The sequence below is a fragment of the Dermacentor silvarum genome, chromosome 1 (genome assembly GCF_013339745.2).
Source record: "Dermacentor silvarum isolate Dsil-2018 chromosome 1, BIME_Dsil_1.4, whole genome shotgun sequence".
NCBI lineage: Eukaryota > Metazoa > Arthropoda > Arachnida > Ixodida > Ixodidae > Dermacentor > Dermacentor silvarum.
The window spans coordinates 131,665,523-131,692,119 of record NC_051154.1 but is presented as its reverse complement, the minus strand read 5'-3'; the positions used below and the strand labels follow the sequence as shown (position 1 = coordinate 131,692,119).

At 46.5% G+C, this 26,597-nt stretch overlaps 1 protein-coding gene across 1 annotated transcript in view; it reads right to left on the bottom strand.

Annotated features, from left to right (window-relative positions):
• Nucleotides 1–924: 924 nt before the first annotated feature.
• Nucleotides 925–26,597, bottom strand: part of LOC119436042 (DNA-binding protein D-ETS-3-like) — a 180,946-nt gene continuing 155,273 nt past the window's right edge. Inside the window, exons 6-8 of the mRNA XM_037702778.2 lie at nucleotides 17,243–17,323; nucleotides 7,940–7,987; nucleotides 925–5,047 (exon numbers count right to left, since the gene is read on the bottom strand). Of these exons, the coding sequence (XP_037558706.1) occupies nucleotides 4,518–5,047; nucleotides 7,940–7,987; nucleotides 17,243–17,323 (659 nt within the window). The 3' untranslated portion in view covers nucleotides 925–4,517. The remainder of the gene's footprint in view (nucleotides 5,048–7,939; nucleotides 7,988–17,242; nucleotides 17,324–26,597) is intronic.

The following is a 26,597-nucleotide window of genomic DNA, read 5'->3' as shown; positions in this document are numbered from 1 at the left end:
TGTTACCAAAACATGCTGTCACACTGCACCAGGGCGTTGACAACAATGGTGATGCTGTCCAGCGCGAAAGCGTCTGCAACGAACACGAACGACACCGTTGGCCAACTCATGTGGCCGTGTTCTTTTATTGATTATGTATTTTCCACCACACACCTTGCAGTGCGCACTCTGATACCTCGGTGGGATTTTATTCCTGATTTTTGCCAGGAGCACTCTTCGCGGTGCGTGCTAAAATGCCGGAATTGCATTTTTAAAGACATCTTGCGCTCTTGCGCGTTTGTAAGCACAGAGCGCGAGGATGTGCCTGTTACGCCACATTACATTGCATTACTTGTCACATTGCTGTGTAGTTATGCAACCACAACTTTAAATCGGATAGGCGCTGTGGGTGCATGACCTGCAAACAAAAGCAAAAGTAGAGGGACAGCAAGCACATCACTGTTGTTGTGTCCTCCCTGCGTAATAACTACTTGCCCAAGATTTGCTTGTATAAGAGTCACATGTGTTCCTATATTTTGATAAGTTAGCTCGGCTTATCTGTAAGTAATTTCTCTTTTGAAAGATGCGAAAAAAGGCAAAGAAAATCTCGCTTTAAATAAAAAAATGAATTAATGAAGACAGGAAGGTTTCGCGCAGAGCACCCGCATCGTTTCCCAAAGGTGGAAGTATAGGGAAATGCACGAACAAGAAGAGAAAGAAAAGTAAGACTTATATAGTGGCAAGACCGCACAGTGAGACAGAACGCAGCCGCAGTGGCTTAAAACACGCACGTTCTAGGTGACCCAGTGTATTGATTCGACCGGCTGTCAGTGTGCCCCAATTGGAACACGCCATGTGGAACATCACAGCGTGTCTAAGTCCCAATGAACTCTTTTTGGACACATTATTCTATCATGCAAAGAAACACATAGAGATCTTTTTTTTTTTTTTACAGAAAACGTGGTTGACTGTTTTTATTGTGAGTCAAAAGTAAGTTAACAAAAAGATTTCACAGCTCGTGACAAAATGTACAGCATTACTATAATACACACAATCGAATAAATAAATCAGCATACAAATACAAGGTCCAGCTTAAATTGGTAATATCTTGCTCGAAATTTGGGGGCTATCATTTCACATTTAATATCAAGACTACACTCATTCGAAATCACAGTGCTTGAGCCTCTAGAGATCCGTAAAGCTGGGCGCTATTCGACGATGCTCATGTAATCCTTTTCTTTTTTTTCCTTTACAATATTAAGATATGCAGAAAGACTAGCCACGTGCCCTGCCAACATAAAGCCTAAATCTGGTCTTTGCTTTACCCGAAAGCGAGTAAGCGTTGCACCTAGGTTACTTTTATAGCGTATTAGTATGGTTCAAAAGCCACCAGGTGCTTTTAGAGCGCAGTAGACGTCGCGTTCGTAAAAGCGCAGAATAAATGAAAGTCATGTTTCACTTTACGCGCGCGAAGTGTGTTTATTTAGTCACTCAAGTATCACGTGATCTGTCTATGAACAGATGGCGTATCAAATGTATGCCGTTATAAATGTTAAAGCAACTGCTTCGACTTCTCGGCTATTGACAGCGCACACAGTATTTATGGGTACTGAAACGGAGACAGGCCAATAGGCTATACGAAGATACTTATTAAATCTAAATCATGCACAATGTTTGTTCAAAACAAGGGCTTTCTCTTCAGAAAGAAGTATTCATGACAATATCATTTTTTTTGTCGCTAAGCGTCGCACGGCAAACTTTGAAGAGCTCTCCATGGTAACTACTTAGATTTGAACACTGTGCTTGGAAGTAAAGTAAGAGCCAGTTGACAAAATATTAGATTCCTACACTGAACTGACCAATGGAAGCGAGGTGGTAGTATGATGCTCTAACCAAAATTCTGCAATGATGATGCTGTTGCTTGGCTGCAAATAATCTTTTCAGAAATTTGAAGCAGCACATGACGAATAACATTTAGTTGGTTATCTGCTCATAGTTCTGTAGAACTTCAGATTTAGTGTTGTTAAGAAATTAGGTGCGTCAACGTCTCTTATGTATTTAAAAAAATGTAGAAAAAGAAACTGACTAGCCTTGTTGCAGAAGCGCCTCGCAGCTTTGTTGCGTTTTGGTATTGCAGGGAAAACCGTCGATATGTATTTACAATGCAGTAGTTAATAATTGTTTATATAAAACCAAGCGATGTTATATTTCGCAATGCTTCACCTTCAAGCACAGCCAAATTTAGGCACAAGAAGAAAAAAAAATACAAGGAAAGTGTAAACATACAGTGCAAATTCGTCTTTGGCTCTACTTTAGTAGACATTCGCCAACATTCGATGGAGATCTTCGAAGAAAGGCATCAATTAAAAGTCAAGCACAAGAAGCGTGACTAGACAATCAAAATGGTATATTCGACATTTCAATACAGTATGACAAAATTCGCTCAATGAAAACTGAATCATGCTGCAATGAACACTACAAACCTAACTTAGGGCCCATTTCATAAAAACATTGAGAAGCGACAATGAAATAACAGACAAGAAACTGACTTTCTGTAAAACGCCAAACCCCTTCACTGTGAAAGTAAATGTTGCAACTTTACGTAGAGAGTGACTAGCATGGGTCATTAAGTCATTTGACTCACTTTGAGCTTATACAGTAGTTAAAGAAAAACGAAAGCTTATATGTGGAAACTTTTGAGTCTTTATCAAAGCAAAACAGGCAAAGTTCATTTTGCAGCAGTTTTCATGTGAACACAGTTCATAAATCACAGTGATCTTTCTCATATGACAGTTGCAAAATGTCACAGAAAATTGCGCTGCTAAAAAGATCACAGGAGGTACTAGATACAAAGCAAACGAGTAAATAAACTCTGCGAGACCATGTTGTCCTTTTTCTGAATGTGCACGTGCGCTAAAAGGCGAGCTCTCTTTGGCATGGTGACATACAAGTGCTGACCACATTAGATGTCCCCAGATTATGACATTATCAGTACTGCGCCGAGTCACTAGATTTGCAGATATTTTAGTTGAAGTGTAGAAATGGTTCCCCTCTTCATTATAGCTCAATAGTGCTACTTAGATAGAAAAAAAAAAGCTAATAGCAAGTGTTTATAGAAGCTGGGGGGGGGGGGGGGGGGTGTCGCTAGACCTGAGAAATACAGAAAGCAAGTTTGTTCTTTTTCAGCGAACTGATGAAATAACCATGAAGATTTCTTTCTTTACTTGTTTATTCTACGTGCTACAGATGCATATACTAAAAACTTGGGTTTTTTGTTTTGCTTTGTTGTTCCAAACAATGCTGTTTGATGGGAACGCATGTTTCAACGCTTAAACTTAACCGAGAAACCACGAAAACAAAACGTGTAGAAGAATAGAAAAGTACTATACCACTGGACGAAATTGTTTTTTTTTTCTTTCTTCATAAAGCTGGAGTGGTCAACCCGAAACACTGTACGACTACATACTTTAAATGGATCACTTTGTGGCTATCACTTTTGATTCCGCAATTATACCACATCTAGATCCACCTGCCCAACATCAGGGCATGACTTAGCCATTCCACCGCGATCCCTGTACGTTACATTTTTTTTTCTCTTGTCTCACTTCGGATACGCTTTTGGAGACAAAATCGAAGTACTGGTGACTTCGATGGCGGGAGTCATTAGACGACATACTCTAATATTTACAAAACTTATATTTTGCCGTTGAGTACAAGAAGTTACACGGCGTTGCAATGTGACAGCTATCAGCAAAACCCTGGGTATGTACGTATTCGTCCAACACACACACGAAAAAGTGGCGCTACCGCTGGTGTAGGCGCAGCCGAGCGCCCACTTCTGCTGCATCGACCGCCGGCAGGGCGGCACTTCGTGCAGTCTGCGGTGAAGTTGCGAGTAGGAGAAAGCCCCGATTTTGTGGAAACACGGGAGGCTAGATGGGGGCGCATGATGCGCTCTCCCCGAGGTTGCTCAAACTTTTTTCCGAGGCCATCTTCGTCGCTTGGCGGCGCCGAAAGCACGACAAGAACGTTCCTCAAGCACTAGGGTTACCCAATGTTCCCCTCCGTACGACCGCAGCGTCGACAGCGATGACTCCCGGAAAAATAGCAACCTAGTCCTTTCAGCATGAAAGATCACCGTAGCGATGATCTCATTTTACTTACTTCTGGGATTCTGCAGCGTCACAATATAGGAGATTCGTGACCTCACCAGGAACATCGAGCGGAACCACACTTGTCGGTCGCTTTTACTGTGCCACAGGCTAGAACCGCAATCAGATTAAGCCGTCGAAATTACTTTGCGGCAGCTGAGCCGCTACATTTCTCGGGACCGGCCTCAATCGGGTTGCTGCGCAGCTTATACACGACTAGGATGACCTGCGCGGGCTCGCATGATGGTACACAGGGGTCAGGTACCCCCGTACATGGTCGACGCGCCGCCAGGTTCCGGTGCGCGCGCGCACACACACATACACGAGCGTGGGCTGCGCTTCGGGGTCCGATCGCGCAGCGTCCGGCAAGCCCGCTTACATCGGGAGTCACGCGTAGTGCGGATAAGAGCCGATGTGTCCCGGGTGCGGCATGGAGTGGTGCGATGAGGCGTACAGGTTGTTTGGCGACGTCCAGTACGGGCTAGGCGACGGGAACAGCGATCCCGTGGTGGAGGGAAAGTTGAGCTTGGGGCTGGCGTGGTAGCCGAACAGATCGCTGGCCGACGACTGGTGGTGGTGGTACTTGTAGGCCGCCGGGTCGGCGGCCGCGGCGGCTGCGGCGGCGGCCGACGGCGGCTGCGTGGCCTGTGCCAGGCCCTGGAAGTCGAAGCGATAGGCGTATCGCTTGCCGTGCACCTTGGTCATGATGTTCTTGTCGTAGTAGTAGCGAAGCGCCCTGCTAAGCTTGTCGTAGTTCATGTTGGGCTTGCTCTTGCGCTCGCCCCAGCGCCGCGCCACTTCGTCCGGGTCGGTGAGCTTGAACTCGCCGTTGGTGCCTTCCCAGGTAATGCAGCTGGCATTGCTGCTGTCCGACAGGAGCTCGAGCAGGAACTGCCACAGTTGGATCTGGCCGCTGCCTGCATGTCACGACGGGCGCGCCATGAGTACGCGCTCGCAAACGCACTCTATGCCATGAACGCCATTCTTGTGCCTCGCAGTGACGCTGCGTAAACTAATGAAAAGGCATGTGAGAAATCACGCACCTTACTATGCATGCGGCGGCAGGCAAAACAGCGTTACGGCGAGGCACAATGCAACATTTCTGGATATATTGCAAGGTGATGCGGCAGTGGTTACACGTTCGCCAGCAATGTGCCACACGCGGTCTCCTATACTTTCGCGGTGTGAACTACGTCATCCTTTATTAGACAAATTTGCCAATACTATTTAAAATCGTGGTTCCATAGTAATTACAACAGTTCCGGGACCGAATTCACGAAGCTTATCGTCAGACAAATTAAACGACGCTTTTTGCTCGTAAGTGTTCTTTGCCGACCGGCTTCGCTAATGGTATGTCCAGCATCAGGATTGGCTGAAATTTTCTCTTACGCACAAATCTACCGTAAGAAGTTTTTCTAAATACGGGCTTTGGTTTCTTATTCCCAAAGCTTATGTTTCGTAAATATAGTGTCCATGGTTGGCCATTGCGGTGGTGATCGTCTGGTTATCGCACCGACCATTATCATGTGTGGTGGGAAGGAAACAAAGAAGGGAACGCTCATGCGTACGAGAAGTTTCGTGAATAAGTGCCTTGATATTTCACTAGAGCTGAAATTCGGGCTAGTTCGTTATTCATGATCGTCAAATACTAGCGCGCAAAAAGCAAAGCACGAACGTAAAAAGACATGCACAGCACATCGCTGTGTATGTCCCTTTACGTTCGTCTGTTGTTTTTTGCGCTCTGGTATTTGACGGTTCTGATATTTAATACATTTGCATTTTATCGAGTTTTATGTAGTAATTGAATAGAGTAAAAACCTTGAAACCTTACTCCAACGTTTAGTTCTCGGCACAGCCTTATACACGAGACAACTTCAGCACTGAATTTCCTGCCCAAAATATGGCCCGTCGTTGATTGCCGTGAGCAAATTAGGATGTACGTTCCCTTCCATTTGAGTGCCGCAAACGTGATTTACCACGGTGGCCGAGGATATCAGTCTCCTTGGACGAGCGAGACGCGCCCTAAATAAACCCTGTGTCTGCTCCCTCCTCCGCAATCTTTACCGAACGGAGGGAGCCTCTCAACGGATACTTTGGGGCGGGGAGACCCTGCCCTTAAACTCATGCCGTCACTTTGACTTGTCATCTACCATTCGAAGGCAATGTCCAAAGTGCTCTGCTCCTGTGCCTGTAGCGGATGCGCGTCATCGATTACGGACGTTACCCGGGACTGTCCGCGAAAAGGGCCTCGGCATTATTGGCTCACCGACTGAGCAATCTCACAACTATGAGCGATTACTAATGAATGACACATTTTATAAGTCACCACTGAAATACCTGCATAGAAAGGGCCTGCATTACTTTATTTTATTCCCTCACCGATGTCAAAAAGAAGTGGGGTGAGCCCAGAAGCTATGAGCATTATAAATATTTTAGTTGTACGGAAAGGCGTGCGGGCGTAAGAAACAGAGGCACAAGAAGAACGAGAAGGAGAACACAAACGCCGCTTTCTGTTGGAGTAAACTTTTCTTTTAATCTATAGAGCGCTATTAGGGCCGTGGTCAACAAGTTCCCTTCAAAAACGCGCTTTTGATGCTTTTAAGAGAATTCTTGGAGACCAGAGGTATCGTCGGCCAGCACTGGTGTAACCTTTTTGCAAATATAAGAGTCGTCAGGTGCAGATGCCGGGCACAGTGTGACATTGCATGCCAACTTGATTAACTTCAGTGTAACATATAACTTTTGTTTTTACTGAACTATTGCAACGTACTCTTCCCGAGCGCTACTATTGTATTATACAGAATGTTCTTTTTTAAGACTATACAGCTTTTTTGTAATACGGCCATGAACGTAGCGAACACAGCGTTTTTGCTGCCGAGTTCCTAGGTGAGACGGACATATATTGCCTCTAATAACGTGAGCTTCCGAAGACTAATAACCATAAATGCGTTAATTAACTGTTTTTTAGAAGCTTAGGAGGAGTTGTTGATACGATAAAATGGGAGGCAGTCGCATTGTAATGCACCATCAAAATAAATATTGAAAATCGCACCTAATCTAGTTCGTAATCGAATTTCAACGCTCATTTCAGGCATTATAAAACCGAGCGCGCTGGGAGTGGAGCAAAGGCAGCACCGCATACGTCAGACGGAAATGCCCCGTGACTAATGGATTCTGCTTGCCAGGCAAAACGTGCCGTATTGATATATTCCGTAACTGGCCAGTGACGTTCTATTTTAAACTCACAGGGCGTTCACGTCTGATATGCTAGCGTGGCGGCCTTTTCTGCGCATTCTGGCGCTCTCGGTTTTGAGTGCAGTTTCCGCCCCTCATCCTCGATTTTGCTATTGCCTGGATTGAGCGTCGCAATTTGATGATGATTATCTTGAATAAGGTACAATTTTCAAGATAAAAAAAATGTGGTTGCATTAAAATGTGACTGCCTCGCAATTTGCCATATATTAAACTGCTCCCAAGGTTCTAAAATAACTTGATTTGCGAAACGTTATTAGCGGCATAGTATGTCCGCTTCGCCTAGGAATCTTTCTACGGAAATGCCACGTTCGCTACGCTTATATCCGTTTTATATATATAAAAAAAGCTGTATAGTCCCGAGAAACAAACAAAAAAAAAACCCACAAAAAAGCACCTGTACGATGAAGCTTGTCACCGTGTTGCATAACCACGACATTTACCTGAATGATTATAATAAACTCGGCAGGTAATATAATTTATGGAATGCCTACTCATTTTCGAATGTAATAACAACACAGCATGGTGCAGTCGCATAAATAATGGTGCGAGCTCACCTGAGCTGGCCAGCCTGCTACTCGTGGGTCCAAAAACCTGGTACGGATCTGTAAGAGCATATTTAAAACACGTTGACATACGTCCACTTCTTTACATACGCTTTATATCGCCAAGTCAAAAACAGCACACCACTCCTACAGGAACAACAATAAATTTAAAGCTGTTGCAGAAATCGGAGTGGAAACTTTGGTCATCAGCACTCAGCATTGAGTTTTCCTTTCCAGTGCACCTACGTCTTCACGCTTTTAAATTGAGTATTGTCTTCGCGAAGCTCACCATGTTAAACGACATGTATGTGCTTGAATTACGGCACTAACTGTCAAGATCTTAACAAGTGTAAGACGAGCGTACCATACGCTGTTACGTTTGCTGTTCCCCGATTGCAAATAAACGTGTACACCAAAACTGTTCTTTGTCTGCCACGTGGATTCGGGAGTTAGAGCATTCTACGGTTTGTCACAACAGACCATGTTTGAGTTGTGGCTCGGGTAGCCGCATTTAGACTTGTATGGACTGCCGAAAACATCTGGGCCCGAATTCACAAAAACTTCTTACGCTTGAATTTTTCGTAAGGAAGAATTTTAGCCAATCCGAATGCCAGACATATCATTAGCGAAGGCGGCCAGCAAATAGGGAAGCCAACTTACGAAAGGAAAGCGTTGTGAATCTGGTCCCTGTTTCTCAAGTGGGCCAACTTTTGTTGTTTTATCAGGGTGCGAGTTTAGTTTGGTACGTAAAGTTTTGGTATGGACATAAGCGCCGGATGACTAGTCGCTGTTTCAACGGAGCAGAAGATCTGACAGGTCAACAGTATGAACACCCGCCGTCGAAGAAACGAGCTGCCAGAAATAGTGCGTCGTTAAAGTCGTGTCTGCCCATAATCCTTCGCTCTTGCTGGGTGGCTTATGCTACGTGTCTCGTCAAGCCTAAAATCAAACAAGGCAGCTTGTAAAATACTGAATAAATGAACCTTGTTTTGAAAGGAATGCACCCCGCTTGCATTGACAAGCATAACTAAAATGGAGTCACTCTTCTACTTCTTCCCTTTCTTCTGCCTATGTAGAGCTCGCAGAGTTAAGCGATATTTCGTGTAAGTCTTTTCAGTACCGAGAGTCGCTGCGTATGGTTTCCATCACTGCAACCTCTTCATTCCTCCTTTAAAAAAATATATATTTCGGCAGCCATATTGGTCTGAAGATGCGTTATACCCGTAGTTGGCTGCTTTTTTTTTTACCTAACTTTTTTTCTAGTTTTATTATTTTAGTTTTTTAGCCTCTTGCAATACGTACCGCGGCTTTAGGTCGAGCAACCATGACCTATAATGATGGGCTGGCACTGCTCGGCTATTTCGCATGGCAAACGCATGTACCCGAATTCAAAGGCACTCTTTGCGTTACTTTTAAACAGTTGCTGGCGGCGTGCGGTTTCTCTTCATCTCAGTCCCCCCCTCCTTCCCCCCCCCCCCCCAAAAAAAAAAAATAAAAAATCAAGGAGGCGAGGCTGGGAAGCACGATAGCCCTCGAAAGTATGCGGCTCCGGCACGTGCGCACCCTTATATATATATATATATATATATATATATATATATATATATATATATATATTCTGAAAAAATATTCACGGCAAAAAGAACAGTACGCGCATGCATATTGTGCGTGGGAGCCTTGGCAGCGTCGCGTCTCCCAACTTGGACAGAATTTGTGCTCGTGCTCTGTGTCGTCTCTTTCCATTTTCCACGCACGGCAACGGCATTTCGAGCTGCGTTCCTTAGCGTTCCGATACCACTTCTTTTTAAGTCCCAAAGAACGAGCCATTTCGACTGGCGCGGTTGCCATTCGTAATGCGGCTCTCGTGTAGACAGGAGTAGGTAAAAAAAAAAAAAAAAAAAAAAAAAACTTAAAAAGGAAAGAAAAGATATAGCTCGATAGCCAAACATAAAGCGCCGTACACGCCCGTCTAGCAGCCAGTAAAGCGAAACTGTCGAGAATACGGCGCATATGACTGGAAAAGAAGAGAGAAAAGGAAAGGAGAAAGCAAGGAACCAGCACAAAAAACCGGAGCAAAGAAAAAAAAAAAAGGGCCGCTAGCGACGAACATCAGCGACAAAGCGCGGGGGCGCGTGCGGCGGAACGGAGGCCACGCCGCGACTGGCGAGCACAAAGGACGACACAGATTCATCATTCGGCTTTGGACCGTCGCAGAACGCGAAATCGAATAATGAGAGTCCTTTGACCCTTCTCCCAATATTTAGCGTGCGTGTGTGAGGACGGCTTTCGGTTCACGGCGCGTCGCCTTCGACGTGGTCCGGCGCAGTTGGCGCTCCCTCAACACGGCGTTTCCGCATTTAATGCAGCATCTCGCTCCTCGTTCGTCCGAAGCTGCCCGCCCAGTAGTAAATCCCTTTTTATCTTCTTATTTTTTGCGCGTTTAGTTTTTCTTTGTAGCATATGTTTTCTTAAGGGTCGCATAAGATGACTCCAAGCAGAGTAACTTTGATTTGATAATGTTGCAGGCGTCTTCCAACGGAGGTATGGATAACGATTAAAACCATCAAAATTTCCGTCTCTCGAAAAACGAGAAAAACTTGGGCGAGCTTATTGAGAGCAGCGATGTAAGTTCATGCGAAGTTCTAGTGCAGCGCGTTGGACGAGAAGGAAGATGGAGCTGCAGTTGTTCTGAAAATTTCTAGCTATAATTTATTTATAATGTTTGCACAGAGAATAAGTCTGTTAAATGACAAGGGTTGGGATCTCCCCCCCCCCCCCCTTTTTTTTTTTGAGGAATAAAATTTCGGCTAGATTTACTTTGCACCAGTGCATCCCAGTCTACTTAAAACTCGCGTGTAAGACGTCACAGCTATGCTATAAGAAGATTCTTTCGTAACTGACAAGGATGTGATTGTTTAAGAAAAATGATGTCCAAACGGGTGCGCGCGCTCCTGTCGTTGTCTTTGAATGCCAATAAAAAAATGTCACAGTTTCGCCCTAAGGGCGAAGCAATGAATGCGATAGCAACACAGCAATGTCATACGAAGTAAGGTGAGCGGCTTTGGTAGCAATATGAATTGTAGTAAACATGAGCTGATTAAGTAAGCAGTGTGCTGCGGCGTAAGTAGACCGACATGAAGAGAGACTCGATGACCACGAGAAGGCGCGTGAAACGGTGGTGTTGACGAGAAGCGCTTCCCGTGGGCAGCGCGCGTGCGAAGGGACACACCTGTAGCGCTGCACTGCCGATCCGGGCAGCATTGCCTGTGTAGCGTGCGTGGAAAATGTGGCCCGACTATTACGAACTGAATGAACAAGCGTGGTGTGAGCGCGCACAAACACGAAGAGATCACACTGAATGACAGCAGACAACGACTGTCAAAACGCTGGCAGCAAGCATACGCCGCAGCTGGCGAAGGTACGTGCGGTCTATCGCTTCAACGGAAACTGAATGCGCCGGCGCTTAAAGGTCAGAGCCGCGTGGAGATAAGAGACGGTGCGAGCGAGCGACGAGCGCGGTTGTTGGCAGAGAAGTGCGCCCCCCCCCCCCCCCCCCCCCCCCTTGCTCCCTCCGGCGCTGGCTTCCTGCTTCCTTGCTTGCGCGTGGGAGATTGAGTGCGTTCGCTCTCCGTGATAGCGCGCGTCCCCGCACGCTTCCTCTCGGGCATACGGCGCGCGGCGAAGATTTTATCTATAGAGAACCTCACGGCGACGGCGACGGCGACGACGGCAGAAATCCGGTTCAAGTGTCCATATAATTGCTATCGCAATAAAATAAATATAAAGAAATCAGTGTGGCGTGCCATGCATGTTAAGTACATCGGGAGTTTTCATCGACGGAACTGGTTCATCCCCGTTGATGCCGACTACTTCAAAGGAGAAAAGGCGTGATAATCAGATGCTTAAAGAGTGGCATTCGTTGGCTTGGACGCCTTCCCGTTACTTCCTCCCTTTAAAAGCGCGACCTCTTTAGAGCGTGATGAGGAGTGCGAGCGCGATGGTGCAAGCAACTAACTGTTCCTGCTGCCAACGCGTCGCGCACGCCCGCGGTATACGCGGGCGGGCTGCCACTCCCCGTTGTGTCAACTTCGGAACACGAGGTGGCAGTCGCCAACAGCCGCCAGTGAGGAGGGTGTGCTTTCTCCGTAGAAGGTGCCCATGTGTGTCTTCGACGTGCGACGCTCAGCGGTAAAACCTCCGAAACCTCGGACGCAAGAAGCAAAACGCTTTTTCGAAAGGGCGATACAAAAGTGCAAAGGCTGCGAGCAGGTCGGCGGGCGACGAGACTGGCCGAAACAAAACTAAATGTTCGCACTTCGACAAAGTCATCCCCTACATGTAATCAAGGCTTGTCCTCTGCCTAACGCTTCTATGCCTCCCCCCCCCCCCCCCCCCCTTTTTTTTTTTTTGTCTCGCTCTACGGTTCGAGCGCTGCTTCCTGCCCACACGAGCCTCACGCGCGCCCTCCTAACTCAATCCCCTCCCCGCCTACATTTTCCTCGTTATTTTTTTTTCTTCTCGCTTCCCTCCTCGCGCATTTCTGGCGCCTCAGTCGTTGGCGGCGGCTGTAGGCCTTCTGGCGGCGCTGTTGCCACCGCGCAAGCAAACTCGTTTCAAAACTGCTCCCCCTCCTCCGACGCGCGGCCAAAGTTCTTCGCAAACCCCGCTGGTTTCTCCCCGGGCCTTGTCGCGCCCCGCTCTTCTAACGCCTCTCCGGTGCACGCTTTGTTTTTATTTCGCTCGACTCTGGTTGCTCGCTGTCGAGCTCGCGCTGTCTGCTGCGCTCCTCGGGGACTGCCAATATCGAGCGTGATTGGTCAATTTTGAAGCGCAGGCGCGTCGGGCGCTCCGCGCGTTTGGATGTGTGCTTGCGGCGCATTGCCGGGGTGCGACGCCGACGCCCTCTATTTAACTTCCGGAGGAGTCTTGCTAAAGCGCGCAAGGCACGAACCGTCGCTCACCTTCGGTCGCCGCGCGTCCTGCGCGCTGCCGCAGCTGAAGGCCGAAAAAAAAAGGGAGCGGAGGAGGACGAGCCCAGGGCTCCGAGAAAGGAGCGTGCCAGAAGTGGCTTTCCACCGGCGCCCTCCGCTTCACAAATATGTACTGCCTCGTGCGCTTACTCCTTGTCAATTTGTGCTTTATTACACGGCGGGTCTCCAAACCTTTTGTCAACTGGTGCTATTGCACTTTTTTTTTTGTTCTCTAGGAAAACTCTGCCGTTTTTGGAACATGGCTAAGCCATTTTAATTTTGTTCGTCTCTTTGCTGTTAATGTGTCCGGACATTATATTTACCAATAATTTTTGGTTGCCCAGCAAAGGATTCCGTCTCCCTAGTACCTCAAACTTATACTGACTTTGACATGGCCTTGAGAATGGTGAGACATGGTCACAAAGACTCTTTTCATCTCTTCTAAGCTCCCATTAACGCACTTGGAAAGCAAGACATGATCAATAGATAAATATACACGTCGCGGGAAATACTTAGGAACGAACGAGAGGCACTTGTAAAAGAAAATCTAATTGAGTAATGAGCAATTAGGCCACTTCAACGATATATCTAAACCCTAACGAACGAGCGTATATCACAATTAAGGTATGCTCGACGCAATGAGCGAGAGCGATAGGAAGGGTGGTGTTTTTTATGCAAACGCCTATTAAATAATAAGACAGAAATTGCTTCCATGCTGCACATGATACTAAAGATCAGATGGCGCGAAGCACATGAAGCGATAAAAAATAAATTGGCTTAAGAAAAAAGCTAAATGAGAAGCTTCAACGTTCAGGTGTGCATCCGTAATTTCCAGTCTCTCAAGCTGCGTGCATCAAAGCAGCAGACCTTTCTTGCGCTCAAATTCTATTTGAAGGAAGAACTAAAAAATGTTTTTTTTTCTTATAAGCGGTTGAACTCATAGAAACTTCAGTGAAACTTTTCCGTTACCTAAATGGGGAAGCCTTCATTTCAGGTGCTTTCACCACTGGACTGCCGCTCAAATTGTGTGTGAAATAAACGTTAACGTTGATGGACGCAGATGCCTTTTCTTTGATGATCGTTAAAATTATTTGCGTCCTACTGTTGCTCGGTTAAATTCTTTATGAATTGACGCAAGCTCCATGTGGACATACGTCTCGTCCAGGTATGGTGACTGCTCTGAGCCTGACGTCAGTCGTATCCTTGCCGAGCCTTCCTACGCGCGAGCGACCTTCCTCCTACAAACCGCCCCTACAGCAAAGCGTTAGCTCGACTGACGAGACTTAATACGCGTGATAACCTAACTAGACACGTAGCTAGAAACGGAGGGAAACACCGAGGCTCAGGTGAGAGATCAAAAGAAAAGAAGCGCCAACATCGACCACTCACGAGGCGACGAGAACGGACGAGAACATTAAAAAAAGAAAAAGGGGGAAAGGGGGACAGCGCCGAAAGCAATCTCATCCGAGGATGATGCCGGAGAGAGGAGCAGATTGTCGAGCAGCACGCGCTGCTATCGCGTGGGTCGTCCTTGGAAGCGTCGACCGCCGGAGCGGCTCGAGGCGAGGAGGGCGCGCAGTCAATTTCCGGAGCGCGCCTGAGCGCCGCGAAAAGCGCATCATGCCCGAGGCAAACACGTCTCCGGAGCCGCCGTTCACTGCGATGCGCGCGCGAGCCCCGGCACCAAAACGCCGACGAGCGCGGGGTTAGAGCGGCGGAGACACGCAGTGGTGGACGCCGCGCCATTGATCCTGTTACGCGATCCTATCGGCCGCCCGACTGCGGCGGCAGAGAAGCGCCGGGACGAAAGCCGAGATTATTAGCCCGAGCATATAGTTCATGCCAACCAGCGGCCCGTTTAACGCCGCCCACCGTTGTTCGCGTGCGTCGCTCACTGTACAGTGATTGCTTATAGCATTTCCTACACACGCTGCTGTGTAGCGCGCACAATATTTTTTTTTGTTTTTTTACGCACAGTGTTCTTGTAGAAACGTCGTGGGTCACAGGGTCAGAGAGTCGGATTTGTTACGGCAAAATAAAACGAAGGAACGTCGCAAAGAAAAGAGAGAGTAAAGAAAGAAAAAAGCAAGGAGTACATCTGTGCCGTTGGGTATGCTTCGCCACGTGGTGAGAACAATTGCGGAAAAGCACGCTTCGAAGGACGTTAAAACTGGTCGCTCCAGTCAAGTGAACTCGACACTGCAACGTTAGAATTACCTCAATAAATGTTGGAAGCTAAATCGCAACGCCCATCGAGTGAGCCTGGGTAGCCAGAAAACATTTGTCAGTTTCACCATGTCCGTGTTTCGCCCTGATAGCGATAGCGTTGCGCACAAGCTCCTCGGACGGTGTTTTAACTATACGCCGGTGCGATATGGCACGACGCAGCACCTAAGACAACTGCTGCTAGGCAGAAGGAACAACACCCTGGGAGCTACCGGGAATTTCACGACGCTGGTTTGATGAGGAGCGCCACAGCGTCGCTCTTCGATGGCGCACGAGATGAGACCAACGGGAATAACCGTCAGCGTTTGCCAGCACCCAGTGGAATATTAGATAACGTTGGCTGGATGTTGTCTGTCACTCAGACCAGTGCATACACACAGCAGCTAAGCAGGAACGCTAGTGCGCTTATAGTATGCGTGCGCACAATGCTCTTGCCAGTAGTGGAAAACAGAACGCTATCCTGGCGCCGCCATGCACTGAGGCGATTGAGCGGATCATTGACGGCGTGTCCGCTTCGCTTCGTCGTTTTTTGCAGCCAAACGCACGCCAAACGTCTCTGGAGACCATCTAAATCGACGCGAGAGAGCGGCGCATGCACCGTAAATAGCTAGACAGCACAACAACAAAGATGGCGCGAACGCGCCTCGACCGTCCATATAATTGCTATCGCATTAAAACGGAAGAAAGGGTGCGTTTCAAGAGACTTACAGACGACAGAATTTATGCCCTGGTGCCTCTCATTTTAATTGAGAGTACGTCTGAAGGGTTTGGTTTTCACCGGGCACCTTTTAGCCTTTACAAAAACGTCATACTGTTTGAATGCCCAACGAAGCAATAATGATGTGGCTAAACGTAAATCTTACGGTGAAGTATCTTTACTCATTTGAGAAAGTACGGTCAACGTCAAGAGTTTACGGATCGCGGGATCTGAGAAAGCGTTGATTGTTCGAGCATTGTGTGAAAGTAGCTGGTAGAACCGTACAGCTCTATGCTTTTTCGCGTGCAATAGGCTAGAAATCAGTATACCAGTCTGCATGCCAAGGCTAAGGTCAGCTAAGGCGTTCCGATGCTGAGCACGAGATCGCGGGATCGAATCCCGGCGACGACGGCCGCATTTCGATGGAGGTGAAATGCAAAAACGCCCATGTGCTTGCGTTGTAGTGCACGTTAAAGAACCCCAGGTGGTCAAAATTAATCCGGAGCCCTCCACTACGGCGTGCCTCATAATCAGATCTCGTTTCGGCACGTAAAACCCCAGAAAGAAGACGAAAATTGTGACGCCGATTGCATGTACCAACGCGTACACAACGTTATAAAAACTTCGAGAAAAGAGCGCACGTTAAAGGAAAGAACCTTTTCATTGTCTCTGATTGGATATGTACAAGAACTCAATATGATGTTCAATTTAGCTTTTGAAACTGAGACCTTTAATTCGTGAGCTCTGTGGATAAACCTCCTCAGGATACTAGTGCAGTTGCACCACCGGCGTGAAAGACTAGGCGGGCTTACGGGGCCAGCTTTTTTTTTTTTTTATTATGAGTGCGGCACCATATTCTGAACTTCCTTCGTTTCATAGGTGGTTACACTGTGGTATTTTCGAAAACACTTTCCGTAGTGCCAAGAGTGTGGAAACCACAACAACGCGACATGCATACAGGGATATGGCGCAGCACTTTGAGCTTTTACCGCGGCGCACCATTTGTTTTCTCGCTTGTGCGGTGGTAGGCACTGTAATCTTGAAACAGTCAATTTCGTGCACACCACTGGTGGCGTATCCTGAATGGCGCGATGTAATCGCGAGTGGGTCTCAACATAAGCAGCACTTTTGACCATTGTTACCTGTGGCAACCAGTCAGGATGATGCCTTCCGCGTTCCATGATCACCGCTGCCATACGTTTGGCCGCAGAGAGCGTCTTACGAAGCTTTCTCACTAAGACTATCCATGTGGTTTCTTTGCACCGGTCGCGGCTTTATTTTCAATTCATGAAAACGCGCCAATGTTTCTAAGGCTTTTTCAGACGGGTGACATCCCGTCTACGAACTAACACGCAGTAAAGAACTGACACTTCAGTAAGAATAACTCGACTGTTCTACAAATTCTACCGGCGGTTTACTCACCTTGCATGTTGCGCAGATGATTGTGGGTATGAGCGTCAAGAGCATTCTTTGGCATAGCTGGCAGGGCGTTGTGTGGGTAACCTGTTTGGAATAGAAAGCAAAATACTAAATACAGCAAATGAATTGCTGGATGCTCGTCTTCTGAATGATTTCAGTCTGGCTCTATAAGTTTGGTTTTCCTTAGCGGTTTTTCTTTTTCTGTCTTTGGTCATCTAGGGGCGCACTGTCGCACATGGAACACAAAACGTGATTCAGTGTCTTAATACCTATGTGTCAGTGAAACCGTGAGATTGAAGAGTCAGTTGAAATCAAAAGAGAACACGTAAGTACGGCATCAATTAATCTATTAAGTAGGAAACTAGCATAACTAGAGCCCAATGAAATAGGTGTCGAGTAGCACTGGCTTGGTTGCTCGCTTCGGTGGCTAGGTAGCAAGTAACTTATATCTAAGGTTTTATATCGATGGAACTTATTATTTTTTTTTTTGGCTCTAGTAGCATAAAATATTGGTCCATCTTGAATGAATTCAGGTAGAAGTTAGCGCTTATCTACGTGGTTGACTTTGTCCCTGTCCTGTTTTAGCCCTTGTCACTTGAATTTCATCTATCAGAAGGTGTGTTTAAAAAGCTCCACAGGGTGTGAAAAAGAGTTCAATATAGCTGAAAAGAAGGCTTCTGCTGTTTTTGTTCTGAGGAGTGAGTGAACCCTAAAGAAATGTTTTCGAACAACTCGCGCCCGTCATTTCAATGATTTTTTTTTCATTACTTTTGTCTGATAAATGAAAGGAAATTAAGATATTTAAAAGCGGGCACACAGTGACGGCACTGTAAGTTGAGCCCGCGGCGCCATGTGCGTGTGGCTATCGACGGTCGCAACGCAGGCAGCAAGTTAAATCTATCACGATAGAGGGGGCACACAATACTTAAAGCCTGAAGGCAGATCTGGTAGCTGACTTCAACTATACCGGCCGCACGCGAAGTGAAGCCTGTCAGATGAACGAGGATGCAACCCTGACCGGACTCTAGATAAGGATTTAAAGCTTACGAGACAGTTGTAAGAGATAGTCAGTAGCCGAGATAATTAAAGGTTCCTAACATCTGCGGTCAGTAAATTGGGCCAGATTGCTTCACTTCTTAGTATTGCTTTTGTTTCAAGCCGTTCTGCAAATGTACCACTGTTCGTAAACTTAACTTTTGTTTCTGATGCCGACACTTCCATTAAAGAGGCTGACAAGGGCCGGCTTCTTAAAAGAAATCGTAGAAAAGGAACCGATAGGTCGCAGCACCAAACCGCAAAACTTGACTTCACTTGCCTAGCGTGCCTTCCCCCCCCCCCCCCCTCTTTTTTTTTTCTTTTTTGATGGGTTGTGCGTTGTTTGTGGCCTTTACCTTGCCAGTGTGCAGTTTTTAAACGTTGTCGCATAGATACACAATGTTTCCGTTATAAATCAAAACAAGATGCTAATCTAACGAGAAAGAAAGATCAATTCAGCGAGCGGCACATAATAGAGCAAGAAATTCTCGTACGACTCAGGGTGGCCACAACCTTAAATTTGTTGAGAAGCCAAATAGTTTGATTTATATATATATATATATATAATATATATATATATATATATATATATATATATATATATGGCATGCAGCTAGTGGGGCCCTGAATAATACCCTAAAGTTCTTTGTTCCGAGAGGTATACTAGTAAATTTCGCTTCTCTCTCATTGGCCCAGTAGCTACCATGGCTATAAAAAAATACAGAGCCCTTACACTACTGTGAAGACGGAAGCCAGCGAAGCTGTGACTATGTTGGGTCTGCTGTAGTGAATATTGCCCCCCCCCCCCCCCCTTCCCCCGATGAGAATGGGCGTATCGTCGTTGGGCATCTCTCAACCGAACATGTCTATCATGAACGTTTCGGCTGAGAAACTCGCGTTGAAATGTGGTCTTGGCACCGGGGAAGTTGGCACTAGCGTTGCCGAGCGTGCACCACCGTTGTCGGGTTCCTGGAAGGCAAGACGACGCTGACGTTTGGCCTCAACATCACGCTCCCGCAACTCGGGGTCGGCGGCTCTTCACTTACGTTTGCCCTCAACATCGCGCTCCCTCAACTCGGGGTCCACGGCTCTTCGCTAACGTTTCGCCTGGGCTTCAGGAAGCCCTCACGCTGGAATCGGCACTTCGACGACGAGCGCTTTCCCGAGCACGTTCGCGGCGGCGTTGCTCAAACGCGTTAGGACACGTCGTCAGTTGCTCATGAATGGTTCATACTCCCTTAATCAATGGCTCATACCCCCGTAAACGCGGCCTCCCCGTTACGACGACAGAAGAGAAGCGAAATTCTACGCTGGAATGATTAGCGGCAACGCAGCCAGCTGTGGAAGCAGACGACGACGACGAACGCGGGAGCAGTGGCATGAGTGCGTGCCGAGCATGCACTTGTGCTCGACACGGCATCCAACGGCACGAGCGCAATCCGTGGGGCGCCAACAAGCCAGCTGCGGAAGAAGACGACGACGCTTGAGCCAATGCTACTGATGATAGCTTTTTTCTACACGCGGACACGATCCTGGGGGAACTAGCCCTTAACAGCTTCGTTGTAATACCAAGTTGCACTGTCGTCTTGCTGCTTTCACATTCACACTCTGCCTTTCTGAGGACCAGGAACTCTCTACCGGAGTAATACGTATTTTATCTGAAGGCGTGTGCGGTTACATTTAGCTTAATAACAAAGCATAAGCATGATTAGAGCCAGCGTTCTCGTCATCTTAGATTAGCATAAGCGAATGCAGAACTAAAAGGGTCAGAAGTCTTTCTTGCAATTGTGTAAGGAGATATAGGGAAGCTTTTTTTTTTAAGTATCTGTGAAGGAGTTGTATGTTTCCCCTAATTGTGCAGCTGAATGCCACCAGGCCATTTTTTTTTCAAACGCGCAATGAGCTAGTACAACGGTGTCGACGCTCCAAATTACCCGAAAGTAAAAAAAAAAAAATAACTAAAACGCAACTGGACTCTGTTCTGTCAAGCAAGAGAGAGCGAATCGGAAGGTTTTGCGAGAGACCCGCAAAAGAAATAAAAGAAAACACTTAGCCGAATGCCACGGCGAAATCGAACGAGACAGCTTGCCACCGCTACTGCGACGTGAACGTGGAATTACACACCGAGAGGAAACGTCAGAGGACGGTGTGCCCACGGGCGGTCGTCCTCGGGACACTTTCCTCGCTTTCCGACAAGATCGCTAACAAAGACTGCGATCGGAGCCATCCTTCAGATGGACCACAAAGGCGCGGTGAAGCGCGAACGGAAGAAATAAGGACTGCGGGACCAAGAGGGAGCGAAGGGAAGGAGGGGGGAAAAGACGTTGTCCGCGCGGCCAGGAGACAGAGCCCGAATGCGAGCGCTGGCCCGGACGAGGCACGGCTATCGCGCGGGCCACTTCTGGCGATTCGCCTGAGCGGACACGCGCGGTCCCCCTTTTGGAGTGCTCTCGAGCGCGTTATCTCGTCTTGGGGACAGCAGACGTTTCGGGTGTTCCGCGGCGCGCGGCTCCCTGCCCTGGCCGCCCATAATCGAAACCGAGCGGCGGAGAACAAAAAGAGCGTGGCGTGCTCTTATCCGCGGCACTATGTACCAGCCACCCCGCGGCTTGGTCGCGTGCCCTCGCTTGTCGCTTTAATCGGGCGACTGGCCGAGGCGACTCGGCGATGGAATGGGAACTTTACTTGGTTAAGGAGATAGTAGTAGTCCCTTAATGACAGATATCGGAGCCAGGGAGGAAAAAAAAAGTTGCGTTCTTGCACGTTGGTTGGCAGCTGGACGAGGAAAACGGACGGTGGTTATAGTTCAGACGCAATCCTATAGAGGAATGGAATGAATAAGTTGAAATCAAATGGTTTTGCTTGAGTTGGAGGATATGTTTGTATGCTTGATTCGGGGAACATCGACGTGCGATAGAGAACTGTAGGAAAAACCAAGCAGCGCGTTTATGTGACATCCATCAACGCTGAATATTGTTTCCGGCTTGAATTGTCCTGTTAGTACTACATTTGATCACGACGTTACAGTGCGCTTAGTATGCGGGGAGCATACTTTCGGGTTACCACGTACACGTGCTACTTGCACGTCCGGATGAGTCTTTCCAGGCGTGCTTCGGTGGCATTCTTCTTTCAAGTAGTTCGTCTAAACTAATGTTGAATATAGAGATGTGCTACAGAAAGACACTTCTGAAATGCAATTCTGAATGTTCGCGGCGCTATTTTGTTTCGTGTGTGGTAACGAAGTGCTTATTAACTGTAATTATTCATGTCACCTCACATCATCCTTTGCTAGCATTTCCAATACTAAAATAAATAAATAAATAAATAAATAAATAAATAAATAAATAAATAAATAAATAAATAAATAAATCGTTATTTCCCATACAGCGGAATTGAGTACGAGTATCTCACGTTAGATAATATATACTGAACTGATGCACGCAACGCGGCCATGTTATTATGGAGCATACTCGCTATCTGTAATGCATCCAACGACTATGTACAGCCGATGGGTGACACGCAGTGAGTTTCACAACGTTCCCCGGCAACACTGGCACAATGCATTGCTGCACCCTTTTCTTCGTGTCCTTCGAGGAACGTATGCCGCATAAAGTTCCATTAAGTATATACATACAAAATTCCATGCTCAAGCTGAAAGTGGCAACGTGCCAGCTTTGCTTACTGAGCCAGCTTGAAGGTCCTGACAAATTTTGTGTGTGCTAACTTGGGCAACAGTCTCGCCTGTACAAAAGCTATGCACGACCCACCAATGTGGTTATGTTGTTATGGCGTTGTGGTGCTGTTGACGAGGTCGTTGGTTCCATTCTCTACGACAGCGGAATTTCAATGGCGACGAAAAAAAAAAAGATCACCTGTGTTGTAACATCTTGCTGGACGTAAAATAAAAAGGAAAAAAAAAATCTGTCAAAATTAACCCTGTGTCCCTGACTACGATGTTTATTATAGGCTATACCCGATGTGTAGCTTTGGCACGCTAGATGCAATAAAATATTATTGAAAGCTTTACACTCTGAGTTTCTTGAAATCAGAGTATTATCTGAGTGGCTGCCTACCTTTTCTCATAAGACAGTCTGTTTAAGCTGATGAGCGAGTGCTTCTAACAAGATACGGTATGGTGATGGTGGAACACAAATCACCGAAACACTGACCTTAAAGTCTTGGGGCTATAGGCACATGTCTACACCGTGCTCAGAGGAGAACACATCCCTTTAAACTCAAATGGAGTGGTTGTATAACAGTTATAGCCTTGATGTTACCATACGACGGCATACAAAACAGGATCCGAATTCACGCAGCTTTTCGTTCACAAGTGCTGTTTCCCATTGGCCAGCAGCCTTCGCTTATGGTACGTCCGTCATCACGATTGGCTAGCATTTTCCCTTACGAACAGTTATGGCGTAAGCACTATTTTGTGAATAGAGACCCAGCTTCGTCACAGGAGCTGTGTCTACAGCCTCTGTTCTTAAAGCGAAGCTTTCCTTGCCTCGTCCCAGGGGTTTGGTGTTCGTCACCGGATATATTGTGAATATATATATATATATATATATATATATATATATATATATATAGAGAGAGATAGAGAGAGAGACAACTTGGGCCACTCGGCATGGGCTGTCTTGCCGAGTAGAAAAGTCGGGCCACTGAATACGTGCACGAATAGACAACTTGCTACTGGCCGCTGTCTGACCTAGTAGACAACTTGGGTCACTGGGTACTTGCCCATTCTTGGCTAATCCCACAGAATGAATGGACCACTGTTACAAAAGGGGCATGAAGCGTTAAGTCTATTTAGATGCGTGTCGTACATCTCTGTGCCCCATGCACCTATCATCAATATTTTTCCCCCAAACAAGCATCATGCATCGCCTCCGTCGCTGACGGTTTAACAGCTACAGGCATCAAGGCGTTGCTATAGCGTCGCCCACTGCTGCTGCTATCTCGCCTACTCAAACAAGCATCACGCCATATGGATTCCAACATTGCGTTGTATCTGCGTTTTTTTTTCTCGTTTTTTTAAGGTACAATGCCAGTTCAGGGGCGAATTCCGGCGTTAGTACAATTCAGGAATAATACGGCCTCACACCGCAATCCTCCTACGCATGTCAGCAATACTGGCTCCGCAAATGCAGTAATTACACGTATGCTTAAGAGTAGAGGGGAATCCGTGAACTTACTCGTGGACGGACACTAAACGTAGGGCGAGAAAAAAAAAACGAATTGTAAATTTGCTTACTGGTAGAGGTAAATCGTCAACACGACACGAGAAGAAGGCCGAAGGGACATTGCTACATCATCTTCTTTTCACCGCCGCCTTCAAGGTCTGTGCTGTTACTCTAGCATAGCGCATCAACTAAGTCAGAACCGGGCTTTTATTTCGCGAGTAACCCGCAAGGCAGCAAGCATCCCAAAAGTACAGCGAAAGACCATCACAGCGACACAAATACGGTTTCTCGAAACAGCACTTCAACAACAAGAACGATGACTGGACTGCTGTTATTTTTGAGGCACGCGTTGCACCAACAATGCAATTCTCTGCCTTTCTACTTTATTTTTTCTTTCTTGCAGCAGAACAGAGCAGAACAAAGTAGCTGAGTGTTATTTTTTTCCCTGGTATCTCCAGAGCAACCAGTTTGCTTCAAGAACAAGGACGCAACAAGAAAATCGCATTCGCTAACTTTTTCACTTTGGCATCACGTTGATGTTTCATAATGGTTCCCCCACTCTTGCATGAGCCAGAAAATTCTCGAGCATGCCTAACTCTCTGCTTCACATGTGAAGTTTCCTGAATACGAAACGCAACCCGTCACTTTGTCCTTTCTTCTTATTTCATGCCTCGTGAGCTGAATAGTTGAATAGAGCACCTAAGTACAAGTTAACGATAGTTACATTACTTCATGCTTGCGTTACTATGTACAATCACAATGCAATTTGGTTTCACGTTAGCTAGATTGCTATCCTCATTGAAATACCATTACCTAAGCACTATCATGCAAAAGAGAAGCGAAGCATGTAACCTGCGTTATCTATACACATCCCCGCAGCACCTGGTAGATATGTATGGCAAGGTAAGGATAACTGAGGGATCGGGTGAAGAGGTTGGGAGCTCTTGCTTCCGGTTACGCCATTTAGCTCGTGAATGCATAGGGGAATCCAACGCCCAAACTCATGTAACACACGTTAGGCACCAGGAATAGAAGAAATCAGGTGCTATGAATTATGCTAAAAAGTTATTAGAGGACAGAGGTAAAATCTACACAAGTAAAAAAAGAAAAAAAAAGAAAAAAAAACGATAGAAAGAGAGAGAGAGAGAGAGAGACAGAGCGGAGTTCGGCAAGTCTTACGCCACGTGCCCTGCAGATATTTCAGAAGTAACTAAAGTTCGCGCATGATCATTGAAAATGTGACCTTTTTCAAAGTTCAGAAAATGCTGCGGTGCAAGATTAGCCCCTGAAGACGGCATATGACTTCTCATCACTCTAAGCTTGAGACGCAGTTTCCGCGTCTTCTAGTCACAAAGCGGACTTTTTATAAGTACCTAAAAGAGATATGCTCGTTTTCTTCACCCCCCCCCCCCCCCCCCTCCCATGGCCATTATTTCAAATCCGGACGTTCAATTTCACATCCAGAAAATACCCGGCAGTGGCAACACCTTTCCAGAGTAAACGAAACCGGCTTTAGATGTTTCGCAGTAAGTTACCACAAAGCATATATTTTTAATGCGGTACTGCAGCATTGAGCGCTGATCTGTTTGCTGCATTGTTGAGGCGTGTTGGTGAATATAGTTAGCAGAAACGTTCTTCACCGTGTGTCATGACTAAACAGTGTAACAGCGTTTAGCTCGCCGTATTCAAGTAGCCGCTTACGAAATTTCGTCTGCCCTTATAATGATTACCATACAGGCAAATGATTACTGGGTAGCCACTAAAATAGGGTTTCATCACCACGAGATATCGCACCGCGAACATATTCTATTATTAAGGCAACGATGCGAATGCATGCGCTTCTAGTTTAATTGTTTCACAGAAGCCCGGCATATCCTCTTTCCGGGCACTTTTAATCTGGAAAGAGACTTTGTTGTTTCCAGGATCACATGCAGCGCTGGTATACATGATAACGTCGAAAAAAAAAAAAAACCTCGAACAAGCATTCTGCCATCCCCAATTAAACGACCAACAGAGCTCATATTCACTACACTTCTCTTACGTATATATGCGCGTTTCCTCATTAGATAATGTTCACGCGCTCACCACTCATGATAGTAATCGGCCTGATAACGAGATGATCAACACGGCAATAGACACTTGCGAAATCCACTTATTTATTAGAAGTTTTGTGAATGCAGGCCCTGCTTTCTGTCGTCGTATTTCTCGATAAGCTGACGTAGGAGCTTAGAGCAACAAACGAAGAAGAAAAAACATCCATACTTATGGCCGCAGATAAATACGTGATGGTGCTTGGCTTTGCAGTCAGAAACACTTGCTTAATATCTGCTAAGGCATTGTCTGGATGTGCATGGCAATCGTATTTTCGAAGTAACGCGAGCGACAGAGGATGGCATATCTATTCTGTAAGAGCGGGCGTGGTTATATTTTCTTGGAATCGCAAAACGGAAACAGGTGATCCTAGTTCTATCGACCAGCGTGCCTCGGCACTTTCGCCTTTGACATCCAAGACACACAAACATTCGTGCGCATTGCCAACTGTAACTTGCCCTGCTCTTGTCACGAGTATCCTTGCAGTATGAGCACCTATAGCATTCCAGTGCAGACCGCATAAAATGCATACTGTATTTTCGCATAACTTTCCCAATATAGTGTCAGCATAACTTTTCCATGCACAGTGCACTTGTCCGTTAGTTCAGCACACCCACAACGTTGTTGACTCTTATCTCCATCGTTTACACCAAGTAACGCCCAGGCCATGCGCATATGCAGAACGTTCTAATAAATCGGAGGCTCTTGACAGTTTCGAAACTGTGACCATCAATCGAAATATTGACCGCACTAAAAAAAGTTAAAGCACTTCGGCATTTTATGTAGCTAGGTCTAATTTTTAGTTGATACTCATACCACGCTCCCGAAGAAAACTATTCATCGTGGTCACGGTGTATAAAACATGATCTTACATCGTGACTGTGGGTAATTAGGAACGCAGCGCTAAATAATAACGTTCAATGGAAGTGCGGCTATTTAAATGTAGGTATAATCTACGGGCAGAAACTTCGAGGTTAACAAAGAAGCTCGATAACAAGTTAAGGACCGTGCGAAGAGCGATGGAACGAAAAATGTTAAGCGTAAAGTTA